At 40.9% G+C, this 13,330-nt stretch overlaps 1 protein-coding gene across 5 annotated transcripts in view; it reads right to left on the reverse strand.

The window, feature by feature from the left end:
* Positions 1 to 13,330, reverse strand: part of unc13c (unc-13 homolog C (C. elegans)) — a 110,548-nt gene that overhangs the window by 27,121 nt on the left and 70,097 nt on the right. For all 5 annotated transcript variants that reach the window (XM_019866709.1, XM_019866708.1, XM_019866707.1 and 2 more), the window contains 4 exons: positions 11,324 to 11,409; positions 2,502 to 2,628; positions 1,592 to 1,688; positions 529 to 672 (listed from right to left, as the gene is read on the reverse strand). In XM_019866709.1, the coding sequence (XP_019722268.1) occupies positions 529 to 672; positions 1,592 to 1,688; positions 2,502 to 2,628; positions 11,324 to 11,409 (454 nt within the window). The remainder of the gene's footprint in view (positions 1 to 528; positions 673 to 1,591; positions 1,689 to 2,501; positions 2,629 to 11,323; positions 11,410 to 13,330) is intronic.

The raw sequence follows: 13,330 nt of genomic DNA on the forward strand, positions 1-13,330 counted from the left end.
TGCAAGACCTAAGCAATTTTGCCTTTCCGCGACCATCAAAGCATTGTTTACTTTTTCTTTGTCTTGAATATCAACGATTCAATATTGTGGAAAAACGTAATTCATTTCAGTCGCTCAATTCAAAAAGTGAAACTCGTGTGATAGAAATTCACCACATACAGGGCTCATCTCAAGTCTCTTAATTGCAAATTTCCTAGCTCGTCGCTGCTCCAAACATCCCAAATGACCCAGAGGTTATTCTCATATCGCCATATTAAGGACCATGGATGCGTCATTGTCAAGACGTCATCTTTACTAGACATGTCCATGAAAGGACAATGTTAATGAACAGTCGTCTCATTTCCCCACCAAAATATTTCTACCTCCTCCTTGTCTCCTTTCTCTGTCACTCTCCTCACTCCTCAATGGAATTTCTGAAGGCGAGTCACAAGCATATAAAAAAGGAACGAGCAAGGACCCCCCCCCCCCAAACAAATCAAATAAACTTCAAAAGCTCCACCGTATTTTGTTGCTGAACAAAAACCTGACCTTGGCAAAGCGGCACATGAAGTGAGCCAGAGCCTGGGGGTTCGGACACTCGAGCTTCTTGATGATCTCAAAACTCTGATTCAGCTGCGTGAACACGTCCACCACCGAACAGGAGAAGAGGGCGTGCTCGGACGTCTGCTGGAACTGTCGAGAGAAAAGCGTATTCAAATGTAGTATTGCACGAAATGAGTGAAATGTCGGTTTGAACACTGGAAAGATCCTAGAACTTCTCTCTCGAAAAGCAGGACTCAAATCCACTGACTGTTTGAGATATTTCTCGGTCCGTTTTTACGTATCAATCAATTATTCACATAAAGTCACAGATTTAAGGTGCAATTACGAAAGTGTGAAATTATGCTCCGATACACTCATTGTAAGAGAAAGATCTGCACTGAGCACAGGTCCTAAACACTTGAAGGGAACAAAGTTGTATCTTTACTTCAAGTGGCATTCAAAAAATTCTACATTACGTACAATAATCTAAACAAATGAAAAATAAATAATTTGTGAATAAAACAGACATAAGGCAGATATAAAATATTCAGAATGCACAATTTTCTAATTTTAAATTGCAATAGTGAATGGCACAATGGTTGTAAACTAATTTTTGTGAGCTTTGAAAGATAAAATAAAAAAACGGTTATTTCAATGTTTTGTAAATTTTTCTAGGGAAAAAACAGTTTCAATAATTTGTATTTATATTAAATTACACTGATCCATACAGAAAAAAAGGGTGCCAGAAGGCAACTAATTTATTCATTCATCTCATTCTCTAATATACTGGCAGCCTCACCCCACCCTTTTTTCTTTTTTTTTTTTTTTTTTGCCTTGAAATCAGTTTTTTTTCTGTTTCATTCAGTCCCATTCGTATTCCTGTCTCGTGCGCGACCCGAGGCAAAGAATGCCTCTTGTCTGTGTGAAATTCCTTTTTATCTGAGAGACTCTCTCTTCGAGGAGAAGCGCAATTTTTCTTCGAGGGCTGTCCTTGGCCCATTTAAATAAAGCAAGGAACACTTTCATTTTTATTTTATGTTATTTTGATTTTTTTTTTTTTTTTACTCACGCCGTCTTTCTTGTCTCTCTCCAAAGCTCCATTGAGGAAATCCATGGCCACGTCCTCATTCTCGTCAAGCCACTGAATGACAAACGGCTCAAACCACCTGAAGGAGAAAAAAAGGCGTTTGCAGTATCCCTTATGATTGTGCTTGGGTTAAGGTAAGTGAGGAAGTCATGAGATTCAACATGGTTTTATTTGAAGTAGGATTCTTTTTACAAGACGACCGTATTTCCTCCACTCTAATAGCTGGCCTAAGTGACCTGGTGTGCTTGCCACTTCACCAAATGTGCTCATCACTAGGTGTCTTTTATTCTTATTACTATAGCTGATAACGCGGCAGATGTCTTAAGCCGACATGCATCTTTCAAGCTGGAGTTTATGGTGGCACTGAAACATTTTAACCCAACCAAACAACAACAACAAAAAATCTAAAGTGCTGTTGAAATGCTGTCATTATTTTATTTTATTGAATGCTGCTGCGCTTTTACGAACTCCGCCAAGGTTAACTTTGAAATCTGTTCGTGTGACTCGCGCTCCTTCTTGGAGTGACACGGAATTTAATGTATGCGTCGCCCACCATCAATATTAACTTTCAGACAATGTTGCCTCTGCGACAGTCGTCCAACTGTGCTTATAAATCAGGTGTGACAAAGTATTCGTGTGACTTTCCCCTCCTCGCCGTCATCTCGGAAATGCATTGAAACGCGTCTTGAACGGACGGTTCATTTTCTGCGGTGCCTTAAAGTGGTCTCTTAATTAACGGATGCAAAAATGTTGGCATGGTTTGATCAAGAAGGAATTCCATCTGGCTATTTAGCACCAATATATCACGGCAGCATAATTTCACATGTGATACGTTTTGACCGTATGTCCATTCAGTGTACGTACGTTGAGGAAAAGAGCGCATATTACTTACAGAGAATACTCTGGCGGAACCCCCTTGAAGGCTGGCAATTCGCGCACGTACTCATTATGGAACCATTTGACTTTGAAGTGAAGATTCATGTATTCGGTGCTTTTGCATAAGCGGTGCTTATCATGCTCTGAAATGCAGATTAAAACAAAGGAAAGGGAAAATGGTTAGCTCAAAACGCTTCATGGCCAAATCGTAAAGCTTGGTCAGAAAAAATAAAATAAATCAAAAATAAATAAAAACAAGCTTGTTCCATTCAACCTGTAACATTGTTTTAGAATTCACTCCACCTCGAGAGACCAAAAATGTGCAAGCACGTTCATTATAAATACGAGACTTAGGTTGCCGTGTTTGCTTTAACACAGACAGACATCTTCCCAGGCACGATTGTGCCAACAGCCTGCAGCTATTGACGGTATTAGAAAATAAAAAGCATCCAGCAGCTCCCTTTAGAAAAGACAGAAAGCCCTTGAATGATTGCAGAGAAAATCCAGATAAATCCGTTTTTGCCTGACGTTGCTGCTGAGTCATGAAGTCTTGTCTCACTTCACTAATTTTGGAACAATTAAACCTTTCTGTGGGGTACCCTCGTCATAATCAAGTGTAACAAGGCGAGGAAAAATAAACTTGGAAATACTTAGTGTAAATCTGTAATATGAGAAATACCTGACGTGTCCTTTTACTGTGTCCTCCATTATCAAAGGGCTACACAACATTTTTTATGGGTTTCCCTACTTCATTAATAAATGTGGCACTGCCTCTTTTAAGTTGAACACACACCTTTGACTCTGCCTCCGCTTTTTTCTCTTGATGTCCATGGGGAGGTAAGCATTTTTCGAGTTGGAGAAACTTGTTGTTTTCATTTACAAGTTTTAAGTATTTCGACACATTGCTGTGCCATATAATTTCTGTCGGAGTATGCTGTATCAATATAATTGGCGAGGAGGACATTGTTTTCTGTTGTTTTCGTCAGGTATGTTGTGTTTGTGTGGCCCTTTTTTCTTTTGATGTCCATGGGGAGGGGCACGCTGTATCTATATATCGTAATTGACGAGGACGACATTGAAACGCTTAAACGCAACCAAAACACGAAATCCTGCTGTGCGCCATCACTATTCTTAAACACAACGCAGTCGGACACCACCGATTACTCAAGGGATGGCAAGAATGATGCTGTCAAAGGAAAGAAGTGAAATCCAAACAGCGACTTTTAACCATTTTACATCAACATGTCTTTTCAAAAGCCAAAAATGGACAGATTTCATTAAAAAAAAATTAAATCCCAATCAAATAATTGCTGTCTGTCGACAGGAAGTTACATGCCCGTCCGTACATTCATGAAATAATCCATTATCTTTCCAGCTCAACCCATATTATATCTAAAATATTGAAGTTCAAAATATTGATTGATAATAGCAAGTGAATTGTGGACTGACGTGTACGGCCACAGCATCGTGTCAAAAAAAAAAAAAGCTTAAGATGCTAACAATATGAAGGAATTAATCTATGGCTGCTCTCATTTAGCTCACACCTCCTTGACGCTAACTGAATAGACGGTTGGAATCCAGCTCGTTGCACTCAAGCTGTCACGCCTTAATCCTGATAAGAACCGCGGGTGCTCAGCCTGATGAATAGCGCTAACTAAAGCCTGCCATCCCACACTCTTCTTTTAGCCCAACGAAAATATTGCCAGGTGTTTAAATTACCGTTTTTTTTAACATACACATGCTTGTTGCATTTAAATAACCAAAGCAGTACTGGCTGTTGCTAGATTTCAAGAAGACAAAGGTTGCGAGGGTGATGAGGGATTTTCACACGCTCTGAAAATAACAAAATAAAAGCTGCACCGCAAATGTCATCTTTGTTTTGGTTCTCATTTTATCACTGATCCCCGACTCCTGACACAACAAATAGCTCACACTGTAGTTTGTATCGTAGAGCCCTTTTTTCCTCTCCCCCTTTGCTCCATGCTTGCCTTTTAACTTCCTAACTGTTGAGTTAGTTCAAATAGTGTTTACATTTTGACAGTTTGGCAGGGATCCCCGGAGCCCGAGTTGAAGACTTTTTGGAAAGCACTTGCAGTATCCTTCCTGAAATGAAACCAGTCAACGCTTTCCAGTTGCTTTTCCTCTGAGATCGCTGCTCCCATCCACACCCGACCGTCATGGGTGAATCGGCTTTGACGACACAGAGAAATGTCAAGTTTCACTTGGTGGCAGCTTCGTTCGGAGTATGTTTTTCAAGAAGGCAATCGGTCATCCGTGTGCAAGAACGGAATGTCAGGAGTGAAGAGCGAGATGGTACAAAGTGTTTGGAAAACAGCAAAAACATCAGGTAAAAAGTCAAATCCCTTCACAGTCCACATTCACCGTTTATTCCAATGCCTTTTTAATCGTTTCTGTAGTGCTGAAGTACACACCATGTTTTCTTTTCTTAGTCACATTTATACTCCTTTTATGCTACCAGGCATTAAATGAACAAAATGTCCCCCCTTTGTGCGATATACGAGGAAGCCAAAGCACCCAAAGAGCACGCAAACTCCACACATGTAAACTGAGATTTGAACGCAGAACCTCCAACTGTGAAGCAGATATGCTACCCACTATTGCTCCATGCTGCCAGTTTTGGCCAAACACGCACATTAAAATTTGTCACCTGCTATCTCTGGGAAGCAGATGGAGGTCATTTCAAAGAAAAGGTCAGCAGGTGTTTAGTAAGATTGTGTTTGCATACATTATAACGTCATCATGAGGTTTTTTTTTTTCATAGTTCCTTCCAACATCTTATAAGTTAGCATATTTTATTTGTAGAGTGTTAGCTGTTCTCACAGAGAGGTCGTGCAAAGTGCTTGACATGGTTAAAAAACAAAATCACAAACATCGTAGTTAAATCGAGGAACTAGGTTAAGAGTGTTCAACAAACTAATGGTTTTAGAATATAAGAGGAAGCTGAGGTACCTGAACAAAACTCACGGTGGGATTCAAACGCAGAACCACTTGACTGTGAAGCAGACATGCACACCGCTACTTACTGTGCAGCCTGCATCATCTGTACGGGAATCTTTTTAATCACACCATATCCCATTTGCTTATTGGAGGGAAAAATAAAACTCGAAAGGACAAAAAAAAGTGTCTTTTTCCATTTTATATATTTTGCAACTGCAGTCTCTGACTGGCCCTCAATAGAGCCTATGAAGTCAAAATCAAACGTAAAATTGTCAATGCTTTTATTTTGAAAGTTGTGCTTTTACTTTATGCGCACACGTGTGGATGTTGGTCCAAGCGATGGAGCTACGACTTGTCTGCAATGTTGCCAATTCAGCAAAACTTTTTGCTACATTTGGTGACTTTTCCCAACTCCTCAAGCAACTATATTTTCCCCTAAAAGAGATGAACAAAAGCGACCAGAGTGGTCAGAATGTTAACAACATTTTAATTTCCCGCATGGTGGACGAAAGCGGGCTAAGAGAACTTAGGAATACTCAACGCAAATCGACAGTTTCACGGACTCCACGTATCGGGTGTTTTGGAATGTGTAAAGATTTCACTTGAATGGCTGCTTATAAGTTTGTTTAGAATGACCATCCATCCATCCATCCATCCATTTTCAACATGGCTTATCCTGAAGATGGTCGCTGGGGGTGCTGGAGTCTATTCAGTTAACACATAGAGACGAACAACTATTCACACTCACATCCACAGCGTCACCGTGTGGGAACCGATCCCACGCTGCCTGCACTACACCATCGGCGACTCTTGTTTAAAATGTGTATTTCCATTTGACAACAATCCTTGCCATTTTCACATGTAGCATTCTATTGAAATAAGACAATATTCTTTTTCTCAATATGTTCAAAATAATAAGAATGGCCCTTGGCAAGAGTTCCAGTTTTCCATGTGGCCCCTGTGCAAAATTAATAGCCCCAACTTCGCTCGAAAAAAAAAAAAAAAGCACCCCTGACTTTGAGCGAACTGTACCTCTCCTTCCATTCATTGGCACCGCAGCCCAGAGCCTTGCAATAGAAGGGAGAATCCAAGGGAAATGAAACGAGGCCAGCGGGAGCGGTGCAATAAAACGCGGCAGGGCTGCGTGACTTCTTCAGAGTGAGTCATTGGCGTCATTTTTAGAAAAGCTTTCAATGATTCATATCCAACAATTGCAACTGGGATTGTAAGCGACAAGTGCCTTTTTTTTTGTGTGTATTTAACAATTAAAACAGCTACTAAGGGTCCCTGCTTTAACTTGATTGATTTACTGGATTGTGTCGTGTATCCCATGAGCAGGTACCTAATGAAGCGTCTGGTCAGCACGATGTTCTGAGGCCCATCAATGCATATCTTTCGCTCGTGAAGGTCAGTCAGTGTATATTCCTACCGCTTATGTAAATCCATTCTCATGAGGTCTTCTCTCGCCGCAACACGGCGAACCAACCGCCTGTTTGTGCATGTTTGAATGTTGAACAAAGACAAGAGAAGGACAAGCCGCAATATGTTCTTCTCCTGCCCTCACACGTCATCCTCTTTAGCGATATTTTTCTCAAGTCTCTATTCATTGCTCTTGTATTAAAATGATTGATGCAAGTACAGAAAGTAATGTTAGCCACACACTGACTCTAAAAATGAGAGTTTGTCTCTGTCAAAATGTGAACAGCATGTTGAGCCAACTATCCCAAACTTTTTGTGAGGAGCGTATGATAATATTTTTAGATTTATTGAAGAAGAACATGACTTTTGTATGCTTGTGCTCATGATTTAGCTCAATTAGTTCGTTCCAGTGGGATAGCAGCTGCAATGTCTTCCAAGACCTTGCTTCACTATGTTCTGTTCATTTGATCTGTCCAACTTCTCCTCTTTCTTGTGAGAAAGCAAAAACCATCAAAGATGCTTCCCACTCCTGTCATCTCACTTTTCAGCCCACTTTTGTTGGGGAACAGTTCGCTTGCGGTAGCGTCGAGCTGAATAATTGTGTTACTCTCTGTTGATTGGCAGACCAAGAATTGCCCCTTCCGTGTTTACGATGAAATAGTTGACGGGTTCCTTCAGCGCGCAATGCTTTCTGACGATACGGCATTCGTAGGCGACGAAAAACACGGCAATAAACTGATGTGCGTGGCCATGCCGCACAGCCGTGTCGGCCCGCTCAGTGACTGTTGTACTTACTGATTTTCAATTGATTGTTTAAATTGATGGTCTCGACCAAGGGTTCCCAAAAATGTTCCTCGAGAGCCCTATCCTCCCCGTTTTTGATGCCTCCCTCCTTAAAAATCCCGATCCTGATCCTGATCATTTGAATCAGTTGCGTTGGAGGTGGGAAATATGTAAAAAGGCCGGATGGGGGCTTTCGAGGAACATACTTGGACACCACTGGCCAAGAGTGGACCCCCTGTACTGTACTTGGCATTCTAACTGTTTTTTCACGCGGTCATGACTAATCACCGCATGAAACACTATTTCATCCTGCTTCACAGTGTTTGCAGAAAACATTTGGCTACATGCCTGTCAACAAAAGCAAATGTTCTGTTTGTTGCTAAGCCTGTGATTGTGAAACAAGTTCTTTTGTGGCCCCGCCGGTGGTTAAACAATGTTGACTATCCTGAGGGAGGAGTTGGCTCAGCATCCCTGGTGAGGATGTCTTTTTATCTGACGCAGCGATTCACTCGGGAGCCCTCTTTGTTTCAGCGTCATTGATTTAAATCCTTTGTCCCGCTGAGCGGCCAAGGTTTTTTGCGAGTTTTTGCGAATGTATTGAATGTTGATTCTTCAGGGTCTGCACAAGTTCGCAAACGGTCTCAAAGATGGGCGCCAAAGATGGCCACAAACAGGTTTTCTCTTCTCACAAAGAAATTTTGAACATATTCGGCAAGAAAATTGATGTCATTTTTTTGTCATGAAATACCGCTTGTGTATGAAATTAACAAGTGGCAGCTTCGTAATCTCTGCTGAGCTCAAAGGTGAGAGGTGTTGTTTGGCAACTCATTTCAAAACTTTGGAAATGACCGAAGGCATTTACAATCAGTTAATTTGTTCTGTGCAGATAGGAATAAAATGTAGCTAGAGGGAAGAATTCATTTTTATTGACGCTTTTGTTCCCAATGCCATTAGCCATACTGGCAACAGCTGCACAGTCATATTTTATGAGATGGTGACAGTCCCTCTACTCGATGCCAAATCAGTCACCGGGTGTTTCATCCTGATTAAGCAACAGAAACAAATGCCTTCCTCAAATCGATATCTCCCATATCTTTTTCAGGGAAAAAAAAAAAAAAACAGGGGAGTAACTAGAAAATAAGCCCATTTCAACTTGTTGCTAGCCAGAACAGCAGCACGAGAAAGAATTTCCAGGAGACTCCGACGTGGTCGTTGCACAATGTTGTGTATGTCCGTGCTTGTTCTATGGAGAAACCGGAGTATTTTCCTTGATTCTTGATGTGAGCCTGCCATTCTCCATAATAATTCCAATTTCATTTCACATGAATTATATCAGAATCAGAATCATCTTTAATGGACAAGGAATTTGTCTTCGGTAGTACAGGCTGCACGAGTATTATCAAGAACAAGAAACTATGATATATTGATACATGATGCACACAAAACAAATTCAATTGGGCTGTTTCTCTGATTTTTGCCCAGTCCCAACCAAGGATGACAAACTGCAGACTATCTTATGTCTTCAAAAATGACCCTACATCAGGGGTGTTAAACACAATTTTGTCGCTGGCCACATTGTAGTTACGGTTGCCCTGAGAGGGCCATTATGAATGTGAATTTGGTGAAACGGTATAAATGTTTAATCACCTCCACATATTACATGTACAATGCACAACAAATTGGTGGAAAATAGTTTTGAAATCAGAAGTCAATCATAATGGTTTGTTCAGCCATTGTTTATTTTTAATGTAATAAGTATAATAAGTAACGGGATAATGCTTACAAGATCTCTATGTTTTGATGGATTACGTATGACAATTTGAAATTATAGTTCAGACTTTGGCAAGCATCATGGAAAAGTTGATATGCTTGATTTGCTTTCACAGGCCACACAAAATTAGATGGAGGGCCGGATCTGGCCCCCCGGGCCTTAATTTTGACACAGGTGCCCGACATGATTATTCTGTAGGTCTGAGGTGTGTTAAAAGTGAATTTGTCTCGATAATAGGGTTCGAAACATGTGTTTTACTTGTATAAACGTGTGTTCCCCAGACGGCAAGAAGTATTTTTTTTTCAAAACCAAATCTTTTTCGGTAACGTTGTCATTCCACACCACTTTTGCCTCCGGTACCTTCGGAAAGACTTGGGGAATACTGTTGCAACATATTCCGTAGTGAAAGTTCTTGTTTGTTTATTGCTAGATCATGTGAGATGTCTGCCATTGAGGCCTTTTTTCAAGATCGGTGCTGGAACAGAATCTTTATGTCTGACGTGGTCACACAGATTACAGTGCGACCAACGCTGTTGAAAGCCTATTTTTTTTTTTTTTTTTTGTCTTTATATGTGGGGTCAGCGGTGCTGGGTGATATGAAAAAATAAATCTTCTATCAAATGTAGATATCAATCTAAATAAGAGGCATAAAACATGCTTCTGACAGATACCGCATTTCTTGAACAAAATCTCTTCTGGGACGCTGCTTTGTCAGGATTTCATAACTATTTTACCGAATGGGTTACAACTGACATCTTGCATGGGAGCGTCCAAACAATTGACAAGCCTCTTTTTATTGGGGGGCGGGGGGATGACTTTCCACAGTAAAATCGCACAAAGCGCACATCCAAAAATAAGGCTCTGTCAAGTACCCGTGTACAAACGCATGAAGAAGCACAAGGAAGTGCGCTCATTCATTATTTCACACCCTCCCCTTCTGTCTTTTTCTGCCTCTCTTTGTCTTCTCTCGCCCACATTCAGCTTCACACAGAGATGCTAATATTAGCATCATCTTTTTTTGTTGTTGTTTTTTTTTTTTACAGCCGCACTGCCACCAAGGACTTCTTAGCGGGAAGCAGAAGATGCATCAAAGCCCTGATTAAGTCACGCGCATGTGCTCGCACGCGTGCCCATTCATTTTTTTTCTGTGACGCAACATAGGCGCGCAAATAAACATGGCGGCATCCTTCAGGCTCACTTTCTTACATAATCTCGTCCCCCCCTTCTGAGTGATTTCCATTCGGTGTCTGAGACCAGCTGCTCAGTGGTGTTATGTACATTATATTGTATATGTAGAACGGGACCGCCTTTGTTAATGTTTGTGGCATCTATAATGTGTGTGCGTGTGTGTGTGTGTGTGTGTGTGTGTGTGTGTGTGTGTGTGTGTGTGTGTGTGTTGTACATCTGCAATTGGCAATTTCATTTGGTATCTGGTTGTCGTAGCAACGCAGGACACTGTGGCACGGGGAAAGCAGCAGCAGGTACACGCTGTGGCTGTGAGGGCATAAACAATCCTCAGTGTTTGAGTTTGACATCTCTGCCTATCATTACCAGAGGACCTTTCCTTTGACTTTTCCTCTGACATACAATTTGTGTATCTAATCACTTACAAATGTGCAAATGTGCTCCACCACATGCTTGGACAAAAAAAAAAAAAAAATCTCTTGTTGCCATTGTCAGGATTTGGACCATACCCACTGTCAGTTGATCTCAACTCGGATTGTGTGAATCAGAAGTGTGTAATCAGTGTGTGAATGAGAACAGCTGATGAGCTCTATTGTGACAGGCAACGAATGAAAGTGTTGGTGTCACCTTATACCTGATGAGCACATGACTTAATTAGTGCTCGGCGAACAAATGGATTTCGACTCAAATGTAAAGGAGCCCAAATTTGAGATGAAACACACCTTCCATGGCATACTTCATGTCCAGGGCGAAGAGGTGCCATGTGATCTCGGCACTAATCTTCCCCACGTTCAGCTCCTGAGGAAACCTGTCGAAAATGGAAATGGATTCCAGTCAAACTCATTTCCCTATAATGATATGTTCCGCTAGGTGGCCCGAGAAGAATCTTAATTATTTTGCAAGACGATACGATTGGCGAGACGCCCCATGTAACGAGAACAGCCAGAGCATGGCCCTTCACGGAGGTTTAAACATTTTTCATCTGCCAAATCAATCAGAGAATGACTATAATCTAGCATGGCTGTAGAGCAGTGGTTCTCAAATTTTTACACCAAGTACCACCCAAAACATTTAGCAGCAGTCCAAGTCCAACATTAAAATACTAATCCGTAATAGGTCTGAGTGTTGAAATGAATCAAACTTTTTATTCTTAAAAACAATATTTACTATTATTTTAAGGAATGCAAGACATAATCATATTATCCACTTTGAACAGTAACATTAGTTTCAAAGAGTGGTTCTCAATTTATACAGTATTATTTTACGATCTTTGAGCAAAATATTGATTTTCAAAGTATTGTATTTTCCGCACGATAAGGCGCACCTAAAAGCATTCAATTTTCTCAAAAGCCAACAGTGTGCCTTATAATCCGATGCGCCTTATATATGGATCAATATTCAATCGTCATATCGCACTACGTATGTGAGCATTAGGCCTCCCAGGAAATTGGAAACAACACAACTGCAGCGCCATAAGTCCGACAATATTCAATGATTATTCTGCATACCACAGAAAATGCTTAACGTGTTGCAGCCTGTGCATGGTCCATTGCAAAGTCAACACAAACTATGCATTTTGAAAATGTGGTTAAAATTGGTAGGAAACATACAATAATTATAGGATATGATATGAAAATCAAGATCTTTGACAGAGGCAACCGGTTTGCCAAACAATCAGCTACTTGGAATGCAGTAGAGTGGTGGTCAGAAGTTGCATGTGACACATCAGTGGTTTAATTATCCGTATTCTCGGACAATGATGGGGAGACATTAATAGACGAAGGGCTCCCTGGCATAGAGGAAGGTCAGCTCTTCTTACTGTTGATTTTTAATAGCCTCAAGTATTTTTTTCCCCCAGCTGAAAGCACAATCACTCCGGTGTGTCGAATAAACACAAAGCGAGACGAGGAGGCGGATTTGTGATGTGAGCGGCGAATGAAGGAAATAAAAAACAGAACCCGAGAACAATCGTTCCTCCTGCTTCCACGTCGATCGTGCTTTATACCTTCAGCAAACAATAAAACGTAAATCTGTGAGGATGCATTCTACCTCAATGCGAAGTAAACAAGCTCTTTGCGGAATGGCTTTTTTACGTTTGGAACAATCTTGAAAGCTTCGAATCTTTTGTGGGCAACGTTCGATATTTATGTTATATGTATCGTCGCAAAATGAACACTGATCTTTTCCTAGTTTCACCCTGAAAACAAATGAACAGCTTTCTATTACAGGTACTAAGATTTTACACCCCCCCCCCCCCAAAAAAAATGGTGGTCGTTTTGGTCCCGGAATTTGACCAGAGGAGGAAAAGTGGAGGAAATAGATATGATTATTGCAGAGCTATCATTAGACAATGTAGGAGAGTGTAGGCAAGGACGCTTAGGGCATAAACATTCATAATGAGCATCGTAAATCAGCAGGGCTCAAAATAAAAGAAAATGAGCTAAAAATATGAATGTGTACAAAAGGACGAGAGGGGATGTAATACTGCAACGTGTAAGTGGGCCAGCAATAATTATCATTGGCTTTGGTGAAGTCCCCATTTTTTGTGGAATGTGCAACATATGCTCAGCAATGACAATCTCCTATTCAATCAATGCGTTTTTAGGAAGCCATTCAATTAAGTCTCGACACCGATGGGAGGAATGGCCATACCACTAAATTGCCTTGGTTGATTCCGGGATAAAAATGACCCATCCGTCCACATTCTATTGTGCTTCTCCTCTTCAGAG

This window comes from Hippocampus comes, unplaced genomic scaffold, assembly GCF_001891065.2.
Source record: "Hippocampus comes isolate QL1 unplaced genomic scaffold, H_comes_QL1_v1.1 scaffold82, whole genome shotgun sequence".
Lineage (NCBI taxonomy): Eukaryota > Metazoa > Chordata > Actinopteri > Syngnathiformes > Syngnathidae > Hippocampus > Hippocampus comes.